The sequence below is a fragment of the Adelges cooleyi genome, unplaced genomic scaffold (assembly GCF_023614345.1).
Source record: "Adelges cooleyi isolate 19-005CV unplaced genomic scaffold, UGA_ACOO_1.1 ACOO_flye_CR_arks_rails_tigmint_CR_PRNA_519, whole genome shotgun sequence".
Taxonomy (NCBI): Eukaryota; Metazoa; Arthropoda; class Insecta; order Hemiptera; family Adelgidae; genus Adelges; species Adelges cooleyi.
In genome coordinates, this window is record NW_026096208.1 from 1,074,106 (window position 1) to 1,099,391 (window position 25,286).

Genomic DNA, 25,286 nt, shown 5'->3' on the forward strand with positions numbered 1-25,286 from the left:
GACCTTTATACTTAAACATGCGACTGTTTGTAACGCTTAGAAAATAGGTAAACAAATCTGTGGGCTATATTACTTTAACTTTAAAATATCGCTAAAATACCGTTTTTCAAAACATAGTCATATAAATATACAAAAAAAAAAAACAGATGCAAATCTGTGTTTAATTTTTAACATTATACAACAATAACATGTTTTTGTACCTTCTCAAAAATCGTAGACCATATGTTAACACAACTATTCGTTTTATTCTATCAAGTACAGGCAAATGTGGTGCAGTATTAAAATAAAAAAAACATTTTCGAATCGTTTCTTAATATCTATTGATTTTTTTTATTTTGCTTTACAAAGTATTCAAGAATTCGACAGCACATTAACAAGAAGAATACAAATATGATTATTTATTTTTTAGTCTATATAGTTTTAACATCCACATCAGGTACATAGTATCACGTTTTGTATTCCATAACAATTTTTCAACTTGTAATTTATCACTTTTGCCATAAACTCATTGAAAGATTAGTTAAAAATTCTGATAAAATATTTTTGTTCTCCTTTTTTATTCTTTACCATGCCACTGGTTATGGTAGGTGCCGCGTGATTCATAAAATATTGCGTTAAGTAATAATTGTTTAAATTACTTTTTAGTTCAACCATGTTTGTACAATTTGTGTCTGTGCTATTGTGCTTCCAAATTATTGCAGTTGTGTTTAATATTTTTTTAAATTTATTATTTTTACTGTCATGTGATATATGAGGGTTATAAAATATCTCTAAAGGGGCGATGTTCCTTTAACTCCAAATTATTGCTCTGTTTTTTTTTAAATATACATAAAATATAAGAAAAATAACATGTTTTTGTACCTATACAAAAATCGTAATTAAATCGTAATAGTTTTTAAATCTTTTGGGCAATATTAGTCAATAGAGGTGCAACAATTACGTCGTGTTAATGTACTTAAACAAAAAAACCGTGCACCAATTGTATACACAATTTATCGTTTATTAACATTATCAAGTATGGAAAACGATTGTAAGCTCACATAATAAAACTAAATAGTCACATTGGTTATAAAAATATAAAGACAAGATTAGGTTATAGAGCGCCCAACATATTTCAATAATAAAACAACACTAGAATGATGTAATTTTAAAATTTTATTATTTTTTTATGGTCAACTCCAGGTATTTAATAATAATTAAATATATTACTTAAATTAATAGGATAAATTGTAATCTTGCTGTCCTACATTTATTGCCAAGTTATGTCGGTACGTTTGGTCTTAATTCAGTATCAACAGTGGAGCGTAAGCGTGGTGTATATGTTTTACGTCATTTTCGAATCTTTGTGTATTATTTGGCAATACTTACAACAATAACATGTTTTTGTATTTACACAGAATATGAGCACAATTACATGTTTATAAACGCTATCGAGTATGAAAAAAGATGGTTCGTTATTAACAAAAATTTTTATATTGCAATCAGTCTTTAATAACTTTGAACAAAGGTTGGTTTTTAGGTGTTTTATAGAGAATTTAAAAAATTATTTACTATCAAGTATAGCACGATGTCGTTTAGTTATTTTTTAGCTTTCATCATTTTAAGGTCAATTCCAGGTACGTAGTAAAACTCATACAATTTCATACATTTCAATACATCACTCTGTAGAAAGCTCTAGTTGAAGCTAATTTGATATTTTTCAACATGTACATTGTAAGGTTAGTTCAGGCTCTGTCTTTAATTTTATATTAAACGCTAAAAACATTAAAATATTTGTATAATTATTTTATCTTAATGCGCCATAAATCCAAAACTGTTATTTAATTTAAAAGAAACTAGAATACAATATTAAAAAAATGTAAATTGACCAATTGAATGAACGCTACTTGCCAATTGACTGAACGCTACTTCATATCGTACATATTTATTTTTATTTATTTATTTAAATATAAAAAATAGTTTACGCCCATGGGGCAATAGAGTAAAATTCCCTCAGGGGAACGCCAATCTAGCGTGACGGCTATGGCGAACCCGGGGCCCCGAGCTATGAACTGGACTGGCTTTAATTAGCTGGTCCAGTTCTCTCTACTCTGACCTTAATTGGTTGGAGTATACTGGCCCTCCAAATTGGGGGTTAATCGCAGGGCTAACGACCCTGCCTTGTAAAAAAAACTAACGTTCAGGACTCAAACACGAAGCCTCGGACTAAGGAGGGGTGTTTGACGGAATGGCCCTAGCGGCCGTTTGCCCGAAGAAGAAGAAGAAGAAACAAATTTAAGTTGTAATCAAGTATTGCTTTATTAGAAGCCATTAACATGCGATTTACCGGAGAATAATAATAACAGTTCTGTTTGAAATAGTTGGTTTGAGCGTAAGGAAAAGGAAGGAGCATTAAGAGAAACAATATTTAATATTTCAGGACAGTCTATAGTATTATTCATTAGACCATAAATCCAACAAACATCTGCAATAAATCAACGATGAGCTAAAGTAGTCAGTCTAATATTAGATTCAATAACTTTTAGATCTGTCGCGACTTTGCCTATTTTATATGCTATCATTCTTAAAAAGCGTCGTTGGAGGCTTTCAATTTTGTCAGATAACCCTGATTGATATGGAGACCAAATGACAGAGCCGTATTCTACTAAAGACCGCACAATAGCACAATATAGTACTTTAAGGCAGACTGGGTCTGACAACTCCCAACAATTACGTTTAAGGAACCCAAAAGTTCTTAAAGCTTTATTATACACTACAGTTATGTGTTCTTTGAAAAAAAGATCAGAAGAAAGAGTAACCCCGAGATCTTTTATATACGAAACTTTAACTAAGTTAGATCCATCTATACTATAAGAAAAATATTCAATACATCGGCTACGATTGAATGTTATTTGGAAACATTTACTTACAATAAGACTAAGACTATTAGAAACACACCACTCATGGAATCTGTGCAAATCTTTTTGAAGATTGAAGCAGTCATTTATGGATTCAATATGCATGAATATTTTTACGTCATCAGCGAACAGCAGACATCGTGAATGTTTGAAAATACTAACAAGGTCATTCATAAATATTATAAACAATAAAGGTGACAAATGCCCATCTTACGGAACCCCAGAAGTGACTTTACGACTAGATGAAATAATATTTTTTATTTTAACTTGTTGTTGTCTACCAGTAAGATAAGACTCAAACCATGATAGCATGGGTTCCCCCATACCATACATTTTTAATTTATGCACTAGGATGGAGTGATCTACGGAGTCAAATGCCTTTTTTAAATCAGTATACACAGCATCAACTCGACTACCTCTGGCAACAGCAGAAATAATATCAGAATAAAAGACAAGCAAATTAGTGACAGTTGATTTGGAAGTTCGAAAACCATGTTGAGAGCTAACTAATATATTTTTAAAAACTACAGATAATTTATTTTCTACTAGTTGCTCAAACAGCTTAGGCAAAGCGTTTAATTTAGATATTGGACGATAGTTAAGTATATTTGAGTTATTCCCTGATTTAAAAACAGGAGAGATATAACTTGACTTCCATCTACTAGGAAAGATCCCAGGGGACAATGATAAGTTGAAGAGGAAGTGTATTGGACGAGAAAGTGAATATCAACATGCATTATAAACTATATCAGGAACGAGATCTGGTCCATATTTAGTGATTAAGTTAAGCTTTGTTAACGCATCAAATATCTCAGCAATGGTAAAAGAATAAGAGGACAAAATGTTGAAATGAAAATCTTCATAGGAGTTAAATAAAGTTGGATTATCCAAAGCGACATAATTAGAAGGGAAAAAATCACTAAATATTTCAGTTATATCATTTATATCTTCAGACCATTTGCCATTTAGTTCCATACTATTTGGTAGTGAGTCGTTTTTCTTTTTATCTTTGACAAACTTCCAAAAGTACTTGGGATCATGAATAAGACTTTTTTGAACAGCATTTAAATAATTAGAATAGCATTGCTTAGATAAAAGTTTACACTTAGCTCTAGTGTCCGAAAATTCATTATAAATTACTTGAGAGCCTGTGCGTTTAAATTTTTTATGTATTTTATTTTTTTATGTATTAAACTTCGAAATTCCTTGGAGAATCAACTTGGATAAGATGACTTATATGGAAATACTTTGGGAACAGAGATATCAATGTTTTGTAGAATCAAACTATAAAAAATATCTAAAGCGTCGTTCACATTTTCACAACAATTTAAAGGCGACCAATCTGCCATAGCTAGTGAATAAGACATATCTATATAGTCCCCTAATTTGAAATTATAGAACCAAAAAGGCTGCCAATCAAGTTGAACTGGAGTATTGTTATTACAGACTATTGAAAGTGCTGGATGATGAGGATCAAGAGGCACTAAGACATCTGGAGCTTGATTTATCAAAACTGAACTAGAGTTTGAAAACAGTAGATCTAGGCATATACCATTAAAATTAAGTACTGAATAATGTTGATACATATTTAGGGAAGAAAAGCTGTCAAAAATCACGTCAGAACTACTTGTCCTTATACCACTATATATTAGTCTAACTCCGTCATTATAAAATTTGACACCTGGTAGATTGTAATCGGCTACCAAAATAATAGTCGTATTAGCACTAGCGTTCGATAAAATATATTCAACGGACTCGGCATGGGCAGAATAAACACTGACCGAGCTAGCCGGCGGAATATAGCAAGTTGCGAGAATATACTTATGTTTCCCACTCCTGGTAACAGATACAAACAGTTGTTCAATGTTATCGTGAGGAGTGGTAATAATACCTGATATTAGGCATTTACGGATTTTAAACATCATTTATACTATTGAGTTCTAAGAGTAATGGGCGACCTTTTTCTACTTGTTTGCTAACTAAGCGCTTAGCTTTACAAATAGTCTTCGCAGTTCTAAGGATAGAAATCGAGTCTTCAGTTGATTCCTCGGGTATATTGTAAGCAATAACATTATGAGCTCTCCGCATACAGTCCTGGGTTTCTCTAATTAAATCTACGGTGGAATTATTTGATTGTGTGGCAGATTCTAGCTGATGTATTTTGTCATGTAATGTCTTAATTTCAGTTTTATCATTTCAGTTTTATTAATCTATTTGGTAAACAGGAAACAGTTCTTGTATTCAAAGAAGTTTCGGATAGAATTATTTTTTCTCGATAAATTTTTTTCTGAAAAAAAAAAATCATAGTTTACCTTTTTTGGCCCCGTGTTTTTGACTGAAAACAGATAGTCCCGTTTTTTATACGACAATATGGTTACATGAATTTGAAATACAATAATAAACCTTGCCTATACAGTTTGCTACTGCATGATCAAATTCACCAGGGTCTCGCACCAAGTACGCACACCAGTTGTGTACATATTTCTTTCTATGAAAAACACTATCACGTATGCTAAAAAATTGTGCTCTATTTTATCAAAACAATATTTTCTCGTTAGATTTCAATACCTATGGACGGTGTATTATTTTTTAAGCGTTTCGTATAGTATTCATAGATAGTTTAACACGTATAATACGATTGTGTTTATTTATTTTATTATGCTAATCGTGTCAATTGCATCTACATAAATAATTGCCTTCTTATAATCGAAGCATATAATCTTTAGCGATATATTCTAAACCCGACCATGGTAATTATCTACGGTATTTGCTATTTTCTCAATAAAAGATGGCCTAGTAAGATTTACTAATCCTTTCACAAAACCTCCTTGCTGACTAGTTATAATGTCTAAGTTAAGCGCTAAAAAGCTCTGGTGGAGGTTAATTTAATATTTTTAACAAGTTTAACGGAAGGTTAGTTCGTAGTCTCTGTCCTTAATTTTATATTAACATATATTGCTAAAAATGGTAAACGATTTCACAATTATTATTAAACCGTACTGCAAACACGCAATTAAGTTATTGTTATTTTTTCATTTGAAAAACTAGAAAACAATATTTAAAAATAAATGAAAACTTGTTCAATTATTTTACAATCGTAAGAATTTACTGCACTAGTGCAATACAATTATTATTATTATTTCATTAAAAATATCAAAATTTACCATTTAAAAAATAAATGTTAAATCAAACCGCTGAACGCTAATTTTTTCAGTAAATAAACAATACATATTCATTTGTAAAATTAATTTTATATTTTAGCATACTCTGGTCCTACCGAGAATCCATCATCTTCGGAAAATCCGGCCGGTGACGAGCAAATTGATCACACTCACTTCTTGACCGACGAATGTCGTCGTTTCGATAGCAATCTATTTTTAAATGAAGAGTATGTATTATGAAATTTTATAAGATTCAATTAGATGTAAAGGACTGGTTGTTTTTGATTATTAAGAACATTACATTTTATTTAGTATTAACCACTTAACCCGTGTAATCACCTGTACAATATATGTATAATGACAGTGTTGTAACAGTGTTGCCTACTATAACATGCCCTTAAAAAAAAAAAATTAGCTAGTAAATAAAAATAATTTTTATAAACAAAACATACTAATTATAAAATATAAAAGTATCACATACAAAAAAAAAAAGTAATAAATATAAAAAAGTTTTTCAGCCGAGTCTGCAACCACAAAAGAGCATTTTCAAGCTAGTATCTAAGGTGGCTAGTAAACATATCAAGTTTCTGGCTAATATTTTAGTGTTTTCATAATATCTGGGCCAAAAAAATTCATCGGAAATTAACCGTTAAATTACAATTGAATTATTTTTTCAGCTATAATTTGATCGGTGTGAATACAACATAATATCTCTCACCCCAATCTATTACCACTATCTCTAAGTTTTACTATTTCCTACCATATCTGTTAACTGCCTCATGCTGTTTAGGAACTATGGGAGAATTTGAATAACTAGTTTTCTTACTGCAATTTATTCTCATCTTCATTATATTTCAATGTAAATAATAATTTGTTTTCTATTTCTCCTATACCATTTTCTTGCCAAGAAACTGAGTTGGCATCTCATGTTGGAAAATATTGGGCGTTAGATAATTGAATTTTGATAACTTTAAAAGTAGGAAGAATATAATGTGAATTTTTGATGGCTTATACAATTTTTTTGGATCGAGACCTATTATTCTTCTTAATTGCAAGGACAAATGAAGTAACCTATTCCGTTGGTGTCGTTAACTTTTTTAATATTATAGATTTTTATATATTGTTTAGTTCTCTAATATGTTGATTATATAAAGAAAAAGATTTTTTTTCTTGGAGCGTCTATTATATGTGTGACCAACGTGTATATGACATTATATAGGAAGGCTGCCTAGGGCTTCAACAATATCACTAAACTTATTTTTAATATTTTTATCAGTATCGTTAACACAATTAAATTATCTAAGTTTATTTTAATTATCACATGTTAGTAGAGCTAAAATTGTAGTACAGTCAAGTTAAACTATAGAAAAATTAAAAACTTATAACAACATTTAAGTTATAATTATCAATAGAAGGAATTACTTTAGTATGTATAGACATAAACTTCGTCACTAATTGATTATTAATGATAGATTTATCAGTGTCCAGCTGACCCTCCATAACATTACCGTTAATAGATTAATTAACTTACTTCATAACCAAGACGAATCTGATTTTGACATACAAATGTAGCGTTTATATTAAACTACTCTAGGTAAACTAAAATCTCGACTTTTTTGGGTTGGTTGCTTTCTGCTTAACGCCATTCAATTTATATCATTATATCCTTACTAATATATTACTAATATATTTTAATATTTATTTTAGGTTTTCGGATGTTGTTTTAGTTTTAGATAATGAACGATTCCCCGCCCATCGTGCTGTGTTAGCCTCGAGCAGTGATTATTTCAGGTAATAATATCTTTAAGCATATTATTCTCTTTTTTTATTGATTGGTAAATTGTTCTAATAGTAAATTTTTTTTTCCTTTTTACTATTTTTTAGAAAAGCATATTTTTTAATTTTTACGGTTAGGTTAGGCTCACTAATATCCTAATCAACCAACCTAGATGTTTTTGAAAAAACAGCAACATCGATTGCCTTAAGATTTTTTAATGTTTTGTAATCTATAATTGTTAGTTTACTTGCTTGATATAAATGGATACTATGAACTATTACCACTTAAACATATTTATGATAATTGTTTTCTTTTCATCGTAGTTGACGGATTTTAAAACCAAACTGACAAACATATTCCATGCCATTTCCCTCTATCTTGTGCTAGGACTTGCCAATCAGCATCCGGTTCAACCAGCTCCACATCTTTTGACACCTGGTCTTCCCACCTCAACCTGGTCTACCAAGCGTCCAAGTTACGCATTCATACATCACCACTGGCCAAATAAGAATCCTATACAGTTGTACCTTTAGACTCTTAGCCAACATTCTTGACTTATACAGCTTGTTCAATACAAAAAAGCATCTATTGCCTGCCTGTATTTTTGTTTTTATCTCCTCTTGTATTTCACTACTCTGAGTTATAAGTGTACCTAATTACTTGAACATCTGAACTCTGTTAAATTTATATGCCCCTACTTCAAGATGAGTGTGTTTATCCTCCGGCAAAATCGTCCTCTGAGCTATCATGTACTTTGTTTTTTCCACGTTTATTTCTAACCCAACTCTTTTTGCTGTCTCAAGTATTTCTTGTTTTGTTTCAATGAGCTCTTCTTTATTTTCTGCTAATAGCACTAAATCATCCACGTACGCCAGTAGTCCAAACTTTGTCTCACCTATTTGTACACCTCTTTGTTCGAAGCTAGTGCTTTGAACCACTTTTTCCAGTGCTAAGTTAAATAAAATCGGCCATATTGTATCGCCTTGTCTTAATCCTGTTCTGACTTGGGCTGCTGTTGATAAAGAGTTTCCTACCTGTACTTTTATTTCCGTATTCATGACGCTTGCCGTTATGAGATTGACTAATTTTAGTGGGAGACCATATTGCTCTTGCGATCTTTCTCCTCTGTATGGCTTCTTCGCAGATTTTATTGAACCACGGTTTCTTTAATCGATGTTCTCTACCTATCGTCTCTTCGGCTGCATCTTGAATTTCTTTCTTCATTTATGACAACGTTAATCTATTTTTGTAAAACAAATGATTTAGAAATTATGCAAACTGATTGTATGACTTCTATATAGCTATTCATTATAATCTAACATACTCAAACAAATTACCAAAGTAAATTGAGTAGCCCATACAATGTGCCTTACTGGTTGTTGCACATCCAACGCATTTTTTCATGCTAATATTAGATAACTTTTTTAGTGCATTACTGTGTAACGGACATATAGAAACTTATACAAAGGAGGTGTCAATAAATGAAGGATCACCAACATCAATTAAAGAACTTCTTAAATATATTTATTTCGGTAAAATGAATTTAAGTGTTCTAGAGGTAACTTATAATGTATATATTTAGAATATAAATATATTTTATAGAAAAGGATTTGTCGAATATATACATATATATTATGTATTTTTTATGTATTAGATTAACGTCATTTTGGAGTTATTAATTCTCTCGAATCTATGGCGTTTTATAAACTTACAATTTTCACTGTCCGAGTACGTGTGTAATAACATCGATGTACACAATGTATGTTCGTTCTTTGCTGTGGCTTCTTACTATCAACTCAAAGAACTCGAAGACGCATCAATCAATTTTATTGCCACACAACCTTTGGACATATTGCAATCTAAAGAGTCTCGCATTTTGTCGGCCGTAATTATATTTTATAGTAAAAAATCAGTATTGCTCCTGTTAGCTAAATAGTTGTGACAGTAATATTATTTTCAGGAAGCATTAATTCTAATTCTCAATCGTAACACGGCGTATGTTAAAGAATTGGATATATTCCGTGCGGTTAGTCAGTGGATTAAAGACAACCAAGACAAACTGGGTCCTAACGAAAAAACCAACATTTTATCGGCCATCAGATATCAGCTTATGGATGAAAAAGAACTGTCTGAAGTTAGGCGATCTAAGCTGGTTCGTTCGGATAGAAATATTTTAGATGTCATAAAGAAGTCCCTCACACAAACATTAAATGATCGAGGACGAATAGGTAAGTTCAATGGCAATATAATGTGTTAAACAAACTTTGTTAGTAACAACTACGTTATTCTTTAGAACCAAATGTGAATTTCGCTCAAGAAAATTTGATAGAGGTTTTTCAAATTGACGGCGGTACCATGATCGTGCTGGATCATCCAGTGAATATAAACTATATCGAAATGGAATTAAGTTCTTGGTGTGTCTTTATTTAAGAATATTCTAATCAAAGATTTAGTATAATATTGTTTGAATACCAATAAAGTTAAAATTTATTTTTTTCATGATTTATTTTAATAGTTGTTAATTTAATTTATTCATGAATAAAAAAAAATGTAAATGCACCGTCTTATAATAATTTTTTTAATCTATTTTGCACAACAATTATTTAAATTTATTATTTAATTTTTGACTTCTTTAAAGATAAAAAAATTACACAGGTATTCATTTGTTTAAATTCTTTTATATTTCAGCACTTACTCCTATTATATTGAAGTATCAATAGCTAAGTACAGTTGGTTTCGTGTGATTGATCATTCAAATTACGATTGTCGGTCAATTCAACGCTTGTGGATTAACCGAATATATGTGAGATACATCCGTATTGTTGGCACCAAAAATTCTCGTAATAAGACTTGTACTTTTAACATTTTAAAAGTCATGTACAATACGGATAAAATGCACTTGGTTGAAATCAAAAACGGATTATTAGGTATGGATTCCATGAAATTAACTGATTCTTTAAATAAGATAAAAAGAACTTATTTGTTTAATTAACTGATTTTAATCTTAAGCTCCAAAGTACAAAGTTGCTTCATCATCTATGGATGCCATTGTAACTAAAGGATATCCTAATTGGATTATCTATACATTGGAGAAATCGCCCGATAAGATTCAAAACGCCATTTTGTACGATGACTATAAAAACTTACTTTTGGATCGTGGATATACATATCACGACGTGGGATCGGGGTACATAGAGGTTCAACTCGCCCAACCGTATTTGCTAAGTTCAATGAGGTAATCGTTTACAGAATATATACTTTTTACTTTGATTTCTATTTTTAATTATAATATTTTTTGTGCCAGAAATATATTTAAAAGTAATTTTAGGTCAACTGTGGCAATAAGATTAAGATTATATTAGTATTGTCATTATTTATAGGATGCTGCTTTGGGACCACCTTAACGACGAAATCTACGGTTACACTGTTCATGTTTCAGTCAATCATGAAGATTGGTACTTGATTATTAATAAATCCAATAAATCGTGCCGATCGTGGCAGTTGTTGCAATTTGAACAAAGGCTGGTAGTGTATATACGTGTTACTGGCGTTCACACTTCATATCCTGTCAAAGTAATATAATTGATCTAAGAATGTTTTTTAGACATTATTAAAAAACTTTTTTTTTTGTAGACTTTTAATTTAAAATATTTGGAGGCACCCGCTCAAGTATCACTAGCTTTCATCATCAAAAAACCATGGAAGTCGATATCGTGGCTATTAAACGGAAATAGCGCCACCATTTGCCCGAAGGCCAACTTCTATGTGAACTAATGGGTTCTTTTACATATTAGTGTTATAGGTTACTATCAATTTTATTGCTTATTAAATATATATATTCAATTGAATTATTACTATTATTAGTTACTTATGCACAAAAAAAAATATATATAAATAAAATATTATCCATTTAACCGCGTTATCAGTAGGTTCTTTGAGTTTTTTAATGCATTATAAATATAAATAGCATTTAATGTAATGTTGACATAGGACTATATATAATTTTTAGCTTCGATGCAGAGCGGTGAAGGTGTTGGTTTTACTCTGATGTGTGTGTTTTTTTATCTGTTTACACTGTAACTTTTTTAATACTGGACCAATTCTTTCGAGTAGCAACTCTTTAAATCACAAATTTCATCTAGTTGGTATTTGGGGCGGTAAAAATTGAAAAAAATTACTTCTTCACATATGAAATTAAAAAAAACAAAAAAAAACCGTACGATTTCTTAAGTTAGAACTTTTACTGGCTATAGTTTAAAGAAAAAGAGTCTGATCGAGTTGAAATTTATAAGAAATATTTATTTGGTATGCTCGCGCACGTCAGTTGTATCAAATTTAAATTAAACCCATTTCCCACCCCCCTAGGGGGGTTTCATTTTTTTTTTGTTTTTTTAGTTTTTTAGCCGTAATTTTAAGACTTTTTAACCGAAAATTTGTCAGTTGTTAAAACTCATATGTATTCATAACATATTAAACGGAAAACAAATTCGGCACTACAGGTTTTATTTTAATTGCCGGAAAACTGTGTTCACGCGGATTGCGTATATTTTAACAAAAACAAAAAACACAATTTTATCAAATCATTAAAACAATTTTATGTATATCTATGCAGAATGATACTATTAAGTTTTGTGCTCAAATACCACTTTTGACTTTTAACTTGCACAAATTTAATTTTTGTTTTTTTGGCTGAGTGAAATTGAAAACTAATAATAAATTCGTAATCACCGACCTCAAAAACATATAGTATTACCACTTTTGAAGCATTTTACATAAAAACCCAGAAAAATGTTATAGCTTCGATGCAGAGCGGCTTTACTGTGATGTGGGCTTTTTTTTATCTGTATTTACTGTAAATGTTTTAATACTCGACCAATTACAAACATGGTGTACCAGATGTGAGAAACGAACAGACGCTTCCAATGATCATGTGCAAAATAATTAAATTACTAGATGAAAAATGATTTTGAAATACAAAACATATTATGTACCTGAAGTAAACGTTAAGACGATAAAAGCTAAAAGAGACTTGTACATTTTCGTAATCTAATATGTTGTCAAATTCTTAAACACTGAAAAAAATTCTTGTCAAAAGATATTGAGAGCCGATTGAGCGTATGTTTTTTTATTAAATACTGCACCAACTTTTTCTATACTTTATATGATATATCATAAAAGAATAATCTAGTTCGCATATGGTAAATATTAAACAAATATATGAAAATGACGCTAGTCTTAAAGTTTATATTTTTTATTTGTTTTTACTAAACCGCTTTTTTACCACGATTCACGTGCGACAGAGTAATCTTCTACATATCAATATTATATTATGTATGAACATTAAAAATTGGTCGCATTTTCAAAACTAAAACAGGTCATAGAATTTTTTGTGGTCTCCAAAACGATTTATTTTTTATACATTATTTAATACAATTTATTACGCAAGTAAAGTACTAACATTGCATAAGTATACACAAGTAAATTTACTGTTATTAATTGTAAATAAAGTCACCAATAACCACGATTGAACCCACAATAATTATATCACAAAACTTTTAAAAAACGATAACTATAAACTACAGTATATCCTATTACTTCAGCTTAATATTGTACTCTAAACATTATCAACCTTTGAAACTATAAAGACAGCACATCTTTATTTATTGGCATATTTATAATACAAAATGTATGATAAATATGTTTTATTAAAATAATTCGGATGAGTTTGTTTCAAAAGTCGGTAGAGTTCTTAAAGTCGTGAAAAATAACAGATAAAATTGAGAATATTTGTTATTATTTGTTATTGAATAAACAATTTATCGCTTATTAACATTATCAAGTATGGAAAACGATTGTAAGCTCACATAATAAAACTAAATAGTCAAATTGGTTATAAAAATATTAAGACAAGATTAGGTTATAGAGCGCCCAACATATTTCAATAATAAAACAACACTAGGATGATGTAATTTTTAGATTTCATTATTTTTATGGTGAACTCCAGGTATTTAATAATAATTAAATATATTACTTAAATTAATAGGACAAATTGTAATCTTGCTGTCCTACATTTATTGCCAAGTTATGTCGGTACGTTTGGTCTTAATTCAGTATCAACAGTGGAGCGTGAGCGTGGTGTATATGTTTTACGTCATTTTCGAATCATTGTGTATTATTTGGCAATACTTACAACAATAACATGTTTTTGTATTTACACAGATTATGAGTACAATTATATGTTTATATACGCTATCGAGTATGAAAAAAGATGGTTCGTTATTTACAAAAAAATTTATATTTCAATCTGTCTTCAATAACTTTGAACAAAGGTTTGTTTTTAGGTGTTTTATAGAGAACTTAAAAAGTTATTTACTATCAAGTATAGCACGATGTCGTTTAGTTATTTTTTAGTTTTGATCATTTTAAGGTCAATTTCAGGTACGTAATGTAACTCATACAATTTTACATAAATTTCCTCTTTGTATGCCAAACAATTAATCCTCAGCGATAGATTTTGTATACAATTACAACTAAAACAAAAAACGTTGTGAAAAATTGAGATCATATTGTATAAAAACTATAAGTAAAAAAAGTTTCCTATTAAACCTTATGAGATATTGAGTGGTCCATGATAAAAGAATCACTCTGTAGAATGCTCTAGTTGAAGCTAATTTGATATGAAGGTCATTCATAAATATTATAAACAATAAAGGTGACAACACAGCATCAACTCGACTACTTCTGGCAACAGCAGAAATTATTATTAAATTATTATTCATTATTATATTAAACTTGACTTCCATCTACTAGGTAAGATCCCAAAGGACAATGATAAGTTGAAGAGGAAGTGTATTGGACGAGAAAGTGAATAGCAACATGCATTATAAACCATATCAGGAACGAGATCTGGTCCATATTTAGTGATTAAGTTAAGCTTTGTTAACGCATCAAATATCTCAGCAATGGTAAAAGAATAAGAGGACAAAATGTTGAGATGAAAATCTTCATAGGAGTTAAATAAAGTTGGATTATCCGAAGCGACATAATTAGAGGAGAAAAAATCACTAAACATTTCAGTTATATCATTTATATCTTCAGACCATTTGCCATTTAGTTCCATACTATTTAGTAATCAGTCGTTTTTCCTTTTATTTTTGACAAACTTCCAAAAGTACTTATGATCATGGATAAGACTTTTTTGAACATTTAAATAATTAGAATAGCATTGCTTAGATAAAGATTTACACTTAGCTCTAGTTCCCGAGAATTCATTATAAATTACTTGGGAGCCTGTGCGCTTAACTTTTGAATGTATTAAACTTCGAAGTTCCTTGGAGAACCAACTTGGATAAGATGACTTATATGGAAATACTTTGGGAACAAAGATATCAATGTTTTGTAGAGTCAAACTATAAAAATATCTAAGGCGTCGTTCACATTTTCACAACAATATAAAGGCGACCAATCTGCCATAGCTAGTGAATAAGACATACCTATATAGTCCCCTGATTTGAAATTATAGAACCAAGTGGGCTGCCAAACATGTTGAACTGGAGTATTGTTATTACAGACTATTGAAAGTGCTGGATGATGAGGATCAAGAGGCACTAAGACATCTGGATCTTGATTTATCAAAACTGAACATGAGTTTGAAAACAGTAGATCTAGGAATATACCATTAAAATTAAGAACTGAATTATGTTGATACATATTTAAGGAAGAAAAGCTGTCAAAAATCACGTCAGAACTACTTGTCCTTATACCACTATATATTAGTCCAATTCCATCAATATAAAATTTGACACCTGGTAGATTGTAATCGGTTACCAAAATAATAGTCGTATTAGCACTAGCGTTCGAAAAATATATTCAACGGACTCGGCATGGGTAGAATAAACACTGACCGAGCTAGCCGGCGGAATATAGCAAGTTGCGAGAATATACATATGTTTCCAACTCCCGGTAACAGATACAAACAGTTGTTCAATGTTATCGTGTGGAGTGATAATAATACCTGATATTAAGCTTTTACGGACACAAATGGCTACCCCACCACCTCTTGAACAAAAACTAGTTTTATCACTCCGGTCAACACGGTAAACATTGCATTCATCAAAACCAAGTTCTGCATTTAAAATAGATTCGTTTAGTCAGGTCTCAGTTAGTATAAAATAATCAAACCGACACAATAGGATATTACAATTTAAAACGTTTAGTTTAGTTCGCAAACCTCGAACATTTTGGTAGTAACCAGATAGAATACCATTATTACTAATACAATTTTTTTTACAATTAGAACAATATACATTATTAGAAATATTAATTAACCGAGTATTTAGTTTTTTGAAACAATGATGGAATACCGTTTTTATACTAAATGATCCAGTTGATATCGCCTAGCTGTCTCTTTTGAAGCAGTTCCTGCCGTAGTGATTTCATGACATTTCGTTGGTGCAAGGTTTGATCAGAGTTAATCCAAACTTTTTCCAAATTCTTCAACGTACGGAGTTTAGATTTAGATTTAAGTATGATGGAAACATCATTTATACTATTGAGTTCTAAGAGTAATGGCGACCTTTTTCTACTTGTTTGCTACCTAAGCGCTTAGCATTACAAATAGGCACATCAATGTTTAGAGCAGCTACTAGAGTCTTCGCAGTTCTAAGGATAGAAATCGAGTCTTCAGTTGATTCCTCAGGTATATTGTAATTAATAACATTATGAGCTCTCCGCATACAGTCTTGGGTTTCTCTAATTAAATCAACGGTGGAATTATTTGATGGTGCGGCAGATTCTAGCTGATGTATTTTGTCATGTAATGTCTTAATTTCAGTTTTTAAAGAATCATTCTCTTTTTCCAAACTTTTAATGGTAGCTGTTATGTTATTCAAAGTTGTTTGAATAGAGGAAAAATTGTTAAACTTGGCTTCACTCGAGACACGTTAGCTGAGGAAACTGTTTTTTTTATAGGAGTATCACTTTTAGGCATAATGAGATAGAATAAAATAAGTTATTAAAGAAAAAAGTAGGCTTTAGATTATCGCGGTAAAATACGTGTTAACTGCACAACAGCTTGTACTGTACAGACATGATATGTATCTTATATTCGTCTTCCCGCCTCCAAGTACCATAACCATATTCATGAAGCACTATCTTTATCTTAAGGGAATAAATAAACCTTTTTTGAATAGCAAGTGGTAAATTGTTTTAAAGGCGCCTGTAGCATTACCGATGGAGAAAATGAAAACAAATACATATAAATAACCATGATAAATTTAAATTAGTGTCGTATTTACAGGGGTGGATCAGGGTTATATACCATTAACAAAAGTCATTTTTTTTTATAAGACAATTTAATAATCTATTTGTTAAACAGGAAACACTTCTTGTATTCAAAGAAGTTTCGGATAGAATTATTTTTTTTCGATAAATTTTTTTCTGGAAAAAAAAATCATAGTTCACCTTTTTTGGCCCCGTGTTTTTGACTGAAAACAGATAGTCCCGTTTTTTATACGACAATATGGTTACATGAATTGAAAATACAATAATAAACTTTGCCTATACATTTTGCTACTGCACAATCAAATTCACCAGGGCCTCGCACCAAGAACGCACACCAGTTGTGTACATATTTCGTGCTATGAAAAACACTATCACGTGTGCTAAAATATTGTGTGCTATTTTATCAAAACAATATTTTCTCGTTAGATTTCAATACCTATGGACGGTGTATTATTTTTTAAGCGTTTCGTATAGTATTCATAGATAATTTAACACGTATAATACGATGGTGTTTATTTATATTATTATGCTAATCGTGTCAATTGCATCTACATAAATAATTGCCTTCTTATAATCGAAGCATATAATCTTTAGCGATATATTCTAAACCCGACTATGGTAATTATCTACGGTATTTGCTATTTTTTCAATAAAAGATGACCTAGTAAGATTTACTAATCCTTTCACAAAACCTCCTTACTGACTAGTTATAATGTCTAAGTTAAGCGCTAAAAAGCTCTGGTGGAGGTTAATTTGATATTTTTAACAAGTTTAACGGAAGTTTAATTCGTAGTCTCTGTCCTTAATTTTATATTAATTAAAAAAATGGTAAACGATTTCACAATTATTATTAAACCGTACTGCATACACGCAATTAAGTTATTGTTATTATTTTTCATTTGAAAAACTAAAAAACAATATTTAAAAATAAATGAAAAATTGTTCAATTATTTTACAATTATAAAACTTTACTGCACTAGTGCTATATAATTATTATTATTATCTCATTAAAAATATCAAAATTTACCATTTAAAAAATAAATGTTAAATCAAACCGCTGAACGCTAATTCTTTCAGTAAATAAACAATACAAATTCATTTGTAAAATTAATTTTATATTTTAGCATACTCTGGTCCTACCGAGAATCCACCATCTTCGGAAAATCCGGCCGGTGACGAGCAAATTGATCACACTCACTTCTTGACCGACGAATGTCGTCGTTTCGATAGCAATCTATTTTTAAATGAAGAGTATGTATTATGAAATTTTATAAGATTCCATTAGATGTAAAGGACTGGTTGTTTTTGATTATTAAGAACATTACATTTTATTTAGTATTAACCACTTAACCCGTGTAATCACCTGTACAATATATGTATAATGACAGTGTTGTAACAGTGTTGCCTACTATAACATGCCCTTAAAAAAAAAAATTAACTAGTAAATTAAAATAATTTTTATAAACAAAACATACTAATTATAAAATATAAATTTATCACATACAAAAAAAAAAAGTAATAAATATAAAAAAGTTTTTCAGCCGAGTCTGCAACCACAAAAGAGCATTTTCATTTCTAGTTGAAGTATCGAATAAATTTAGAATATATTAACAAGCTAGTATCTAAGGTGGCTAGTAAACATATCAAGTTTCTGGCTAATATTTTAGTGTTTTCATAATATCTGGGCCAAAATAAATCATCGGAAATTAACCTGTTAAATTACAATTGAATTTGTTTTTCAGCTATAATTTGATCGGTGTGAATCCAACATAATATCTCTCACCCCAATCTATTACCACTATCTCTAAGTTTTACTATTTCCTACCATATCTGTTAACTGCCTCATACTGTTTAAGAACTATGGGAGAATTTAAATAACTAGTTTTCTTACTGCAATTTATTCTTATCTAAAGTCTTCATTATATTTCAATGTAAATGATACTATGTTTTCTATATTTTCTCCCATACCATTTTCAGTTTAAAGCTTTATATCATAAAACTTTCTACAACATGCACTTTTTAAAAATCATTAGAAGTTTCTTTTTAAATTTTGATTAACTATCTTTAATCCACAGCTAGTGATCAATGTGTATATGACATTATATAGGAAGGCTGCCTAGGGCTTCAACAATATCACTAAACTTATAATTAATATTTTTATCAGTATCGTTAACACAATTAAATTATCTAAGTTTATTTTAATTATCACATGTTAGTAGAGCTAAAATTGTAGTACAGTCAGTTAAACTATAGAAAAATAAAAACTTATAACAACATTTAAGTTATAATTATCAATAGAAGGAATTACTTTAGTATGTATAGACATAAATTTCGTCACTAATTGATTATTAATGATAGATTTATCAGTGTCCAGCTAACCCTCCATAACATTACCGTTAAAAGATTAATTAACTTACTTCATAACCAAGACGAATCTGATTTTGACATACAAACGTAGCGTTTATATTAAACTACTCTAGTTAAACTAAAATCTCGATTTGTTTGGGTTGGTTGCTTTCTGCTTAACGCCATTCAAATTATATCATTATATCCTTACTAATATATTACTAATACATTTTAATATTTATTTTAGGTTTTCGGATGTTGTTTTAGTTTTAGATAATGAACGATTCCCCGCCCATCGTGCTGTGTTAGCCTCACGCAGTGATTATTTCAGGTAATAATATCTTTAAGCATATTATTCTCTTTTTTTATTGATTGGTAAATTGTTCTAATTGTAAATTTTTTTTTCCTTTTTACTATTTTTGAGAAAAGCATATTTTTTAATTTTTACGGTTAGGTTAGGCTCACTAATTTCCTAATCAATCAACCTAGATGTTTTTGAAAAAACAGCAACATCGATTGCCTTTAAGATTTTTTAATGTTTTGTAATCTATAATTGTTAGTTTACTTGCTTGATATAAATGGATACTATGAACTATTAACACTTAAACATATTTATGATAATTGTTTTCTTTTCATCGTAGTTGACGGATTTTAAAACCAAACTGACAAACATATTCCATGTCATTTCCCTCTATCTTGTGCTAGGACTTGCCAATCAGCATCCGGTTCAACCAGCTCCACATCTTTTGACACCTGGTCTACCAAGCGTCTAAGTTACTCATCCATACATCACCACTGACCGAATAAGAATCCTATACAGTTGTACCTTTAGGCTCTTAGCCAACATTCTTGACTTATACAGCTTGTTCAATACAAAAAAGCATCTATTGCCTGCCTGTATTTTTGTTTTTATCTCCTCTTGTATTTCACTACTCTGAGTTATAAGTGTACCTAATTACTTGAACATCTGAACTCTGTTAAATTTATATGCCCCTACTTCAAGATGAGTGTTTATCCTCCGGCAAAATCGTCCTCTGAGCTATCATGTACTTTGTTTTTTCCACGTTTATTTCTAACCCAACTCTTTTTGCTGTCTCAAGTATTTCTTGTTTTGTTTCAATGAGCTCTTCTTTATTTTCTGTTAATAGCACTAAATCATCCACGTACGCCAGTAGTCCAAACTTTGTCTCACCTATTTGTACACCTCTTTGTTCGAAGCTAGTGCTTTAAACCACTTTTTCCAGTGCTAAGTTAAATAAAATCGGCCATATTGTATCGCCTTGTCTTAATCCTGTTCTGACTTGGGCTGCTGTTGATAAAGAGTTTCCTACCTGTACTTTTATTTCCGTATTCATGACGCTTGCCGTTATGAGATTGACTAATTTTAGTGGGAGACCATATTGCTCTTGCGATCTTTCTCCTCTGTATGGCTTCTTCGCAGATTTTATTGAACCACGGTTTCTTTAATCGATGTTCACTACCTATCGTCTCTTCGGCTGCATCTTGAATTTCACTCTTCATTTATGACAACATTAATCTATTTTTGTAAAACAAGTAAACAAGTGATTTAGAAATTATGCAAACTGATTGTATGACTTATTACTTAGCTATTCATTATAATCTAACATAATCAAACAAAACCAAAGTAAATTGAGTAGCCCATACAACGTGCCTTACTGGTTGTAGCACATCCAACGCTTTTTTTTATGCTAATATTAAATAACTTTTTTAGTGCATTACTGTGTAACGGTCTTATAGAAACTTATAATAAGGAGGTGTCAATAGAAGAAGGATCACCAAAATCAATTAAAGAACTTCTTAAATATATTTATTTCGGTAAAATGAATTTAAGTGCTCTAGAGGTAACTTGTAATGTATATATTTAGAATATAAATATATTTTATAGAAAAGGATTTGTCGAAAATATATGTATTATGTATTTTTTTATGTATTAGAGTAACATCATTTTGGAGTTATTGATTCTCTCGAATCTATGGGGTTTTACAAACTTACATTTTTTACTGTCCGAGTACGTGTGTAATAACATCGATGTAGACAATGTATGTTCGTTGTTTGCTGTGGCTTCTTACTATCAACTCAAAGAACTCGAAGACGCATCAATCAATTTTATTGCCACACAACCTTTGGACGTATTGCAATCTAAAGAGTCTCGCATTTTGTCGGCCGTAATTATATTTTATAGTAAAAAATCAGTATTGCTCTTGTTAGCTAAATAATTGTGACAGTAATATTATTTTTAGGAAGCATTAATTCTAATTCTCAATCGTAACAAGGCGTATGTTAAAGAATTGGATATATTCCGTGCGGTTAGTCAGTGGATTAAAGACAACCAAGACAAACTGGGTCCTAACGAAAAAACCAACATTTTATCGGCCATCAGATATCAGCTTATGGATGAAAAAGAACTGTCTGATGTTAGGCGATCTAAGCTGGTTCGTTCGGATAGAAATATTTTAGATGTCATAAAGAAGTCCCTCACACAAACATTAAATGATCGAGGACGAATAGGTAAGTTCAATGGCAATATAATGTGTTAAACAAACTTTGTTAGTAACAACTACGTTATTCTTTAGAACCAAATGTGAATTTCGCTCAAGAAAATTTGATAGAGGTTTCTCAAATTGACGGCGGTACCATGATCGTGCTGGATCATTCAGTGAATATAAACTATATCGAAATGGAATTAAGTTCTTGGTGTGTCTTTATTTAAGAATATTCTAATCAAAGATTTAGTATAATATTGTTTGAATACCAATAAAGTTAAAATTTATTTTTTTCATGATTTATTTTAATAGTTGTTAATTAAATTTATTCATGAATAAAAAAAATTGTAAATGCACCGACTTATAATAATTTTTTTTAATCTATTTTGCACAACAATTATTTAAATTTATTATTTGATTTTTGACTTCTTTAAAGATAAAAAAATTACACAGGTATTCATTTGTTTAAATTCTTTTATATTTCAGCACTTACTCCTATTATATTGAAGTATCAATAGCTAAGTACAGTTGGTTTCGTGTGATTGATCATTCAAATTACGATTGTCGGTCAATTCAACGCTTGTGGATTAACCGAATATATGTGAGATACATCCGTATTGTTGGCACCAAAAATTCTCGTAATAAGACTTGTACTTTTAACATTTTAAAAGTCATGTACAATACGGATAAAATGCACTTGGTTGAAATCAAAAACGGATTACTAGGTATGGATTCTATGAAATTAACTGATTCTTTAAATAAGATAAAAAGAACTTATTTGTTTAATTAACTGATTTTAATCTATTAGCTCCAAAGTACAATGTTGCTTCATCATCTATGGATGCCACTGTAACCAATGGATATCCACATTGGACTATCAAAGAAGTAGAGACATCGCCCGATAAGATTCAAAACGCCATTTTGTACGATGACTATGAAAATTCACTTTTGGATCGTGGATATACATACCACGACCTGGAATTGGGGTACATAGAGGTTCAACTCGCCCAACCGTATTTGCTAAGTTCAATGAGGTAATCGTTTACAGAATATTTACTTTTTACTTTGGTTTCTATTTTTTAATTATAATATTTTTCGTGCCTGAAATATATTTAAAAATAATTTTAGGTCAACTGTGGCAATAAGATTAAGATTATTTTAGTATTGTCATTATTTATAGGATGCTGCTTTGGGACCACCATAAGTATACCTACGGTTACACTGTTCATGTTTCAGTCAATCATGAAGATTGGTTCTTGATTATAAATAATTCCAATAAATCTTGCCAATCGTGGCAGTTGTTGCAATTTGAACAAAGGCTGGTAGTGTATATACGTGTTACTGGCGTTCACACTTCATATCCTGACAAAGTAATATAATTGATCTAAGAATGTTTTTTAGACATTATTAAAAAACTTTTTTTTTTGTAGACTTTTAATTTAAAATATTTGGAGGCACCCGCTCAAGTATCGCTATCTTTCATCATCAAAAAACCGTGGAAGTCGATACCGTGGCTATTAAATCAGAAATAGCACCACCATTCGCCCGAAGGCCAACTTCTATGTGAACTAATGGGTTCTTTTACATATTATTGTTATAGGTTACTATCAATTTTATTTCTTATTAAATATATATATTCAATTGAATTATTACTATTATTAGTTACTTATGCACAAAAAAAAAATATATATAAATAAAATATTATTCATTTGACCGCGTTATCAGTAGGTTCTTTGAGTTTTTTAATGCATTATAAATATAAATAGCATTTAATGTAATGTTGACATAGGACTATATATAATTTTTAGTAACTTTTTTAATAATGAACCAATTCCTTCAAGTAGCAACATTATAAATCATTAATTTCATCTAGTTAGTACTTTGAGGGGGGGGGGGTAAAAGTGGAAAAAGTTTACTTCTGTACAGTCGATATTTGAAAAAACAAAAAAACCGTACGAGTTTTTAAGTCAGAATTTTACCGGCTATAAATTCGAGAAAAAAAGTCGGATCTAGTTGAAATTTATAAGAAATATTTATTTGGTATGCTTGCACACGTCAGTTGTATCAAATTTAAATGAGACCCATTTCACACCCCTGTAGGGGGTTTCATATTTTTGTTGTTTTTTTAGTCGTAATTTTAGGACCTATAAAATGAGAATTGGTTAGTAGTTAGAACTCATATGTATTCATAACATATTAAACGGAAAACAAATTCAGCAATACTTTTTTTTTTTAATTGACGGAAAACTGTGTTTTCGCAGATTGCGTATATTATATCAAAAACACCTAAAATCTTAAAAAAAAAACAGTACAGTGGGATTGGGGGATAGTGGGGACGGAGCATAGTTGGGTGGGCGCATAGTGAGAACGGGGAGGTCACAGGTTTACAGGATTTTTTTTAATCTGAAAGTGATAAAATCACTTTCGAAAAAACGCTTTGATGCGAATCGGTAGTTAGTATTTTCAGGCCAGTACAGTCCAAACTAACTGTATTTACAAATGACCATCAAAGCGTTTATTTGAAAGGGATTTTATTCAATTTTATCACTTTTATTAATAATAATTCCTGTACACCTGTGACCTCTCCGAATCCTCATTGCTTTGATTACATTATGCCTATACTCTACTGTACTAGTCTTCTCGGATAAAATCACTAAGATCTACATTAAATTGTTTTAATGATTTGATGAATTTTAGCTTCGATGCAGGCGAAGGTGTAGGTTTTACTCTGATGTGTGTTTTTTTTTATCTGTATACACTGTAACTTTTTTAATACTGGACCAATTCCTTCGAGTAGCAACTCTTTAAATCACAAATTTCATCTAGTTGGTATTTGGGGCGGTAAAAGTTGAAAAAAATTACTTCTTCACAGATGAAATTTGAAAAAACAAAAAAAAAAACCGTACGATTTCTTAAGTTAGAACTTTTACTGGCTATAGTTTAAAAAAAAAGAGTCTGATCGAGTTGAAATTTATAAGAAATTTTTATTTGGTATGCTCGCGTACGTCAGTTGTATCAAATTTAAATTAAACCCATTTCCCAAAACATTAAAACAATTTTATGTATATCTATGCAGAATGATACTATTAAGTTTTGTGCTCAAATACCACTTTTGACTTTTAATTTACACAAATTTAATTTTTGTTTTCTTTGGCTGAGTGAAATTGAAAACTAATAATAAATTCGTAATCACCGACCCCAAAAACATATAATTTTACCACTTTTGAAGCATTTCACATAAAAACCCAGAAAAATGTTATAGCTTCGATGCAGAGCGGCTTACTGTGATGTGGGCTTTTTTTTATCTGTATTCACTGTA

At 30.3% G+C, this 25,286-nt stretch overlaps 2 protein-coding genes across 2 annotated transcripts in view; both read left to right on the plus strand.

The window, feature by feature from the left end:
- The first annotated feature begins 1,491 nt into the window (after positions 1-1,491).
- Positions 1,492-25,286, plus strand: part of LOC126842382 (BTB/POZ domain-containing protein 9-like) — a 43,718-nt gene continuing 19,923 nt past the window's right edge. Inside the window, exon 1 of the mRNA XM_050579336.1 lies at positions 1,492-1,519. The gene's annotated coding sequence lies outside the window, so the exon portion shown is untranslated. The remainder of the gene's footprint in view (positions 1,520-25,286) is intronic.
- LOC126842433 (BTB/POZ domain-containing protein 9-like) lies at positions 1,498-23,499 on the plus strand. Its single transcript, XM_050579446.1, has 11 exons — positions 1,498-1,616; positions 18,242-18,368; positions 19,711-19,794; positions 21,196-21,325; positions 21,419-21,649; positions 21,725-21,992; positions 22,058-22,178; positions 22,454-22,692; positions 22,776-23,001; positions 23,148-23,337; positions 23,398-23,499. The coding sequence occupies exons 1-11, from the start codon at positions 1,568-1,570 to the stop codon at positions 23,497-23,499; spliced, it is 1,767 nt and encodes a 588-aa protein (XP_050435403.1). The 5' UTR covers positions 1,498-1,567.

Excerpts from the sequence above, each read along its gene's own strand:
- LOC126842433 (XM_050579446.1), top strand. The coding sequence starts at position 1,568 with ATGTCGTTTAGTTATTTTTTAGCTTTCATCATTTTAAGGTCAATTCCA. Across the intron at positions 21,993-22,057 it reads AAATGATCGAGGACGAATAG|AACCAAATGTGAATTTCGCT; the intron begins GTAAGTTCAATG and ends GTTATTCTTTAG. Across the intron at positions 23,338-23,397 it reads ACACTTCATATCCTGACAAA|ACTTTTAATTTAAAATATTT; the intron begins GTAATATAATTG and ends TTTTTTTTGTAG.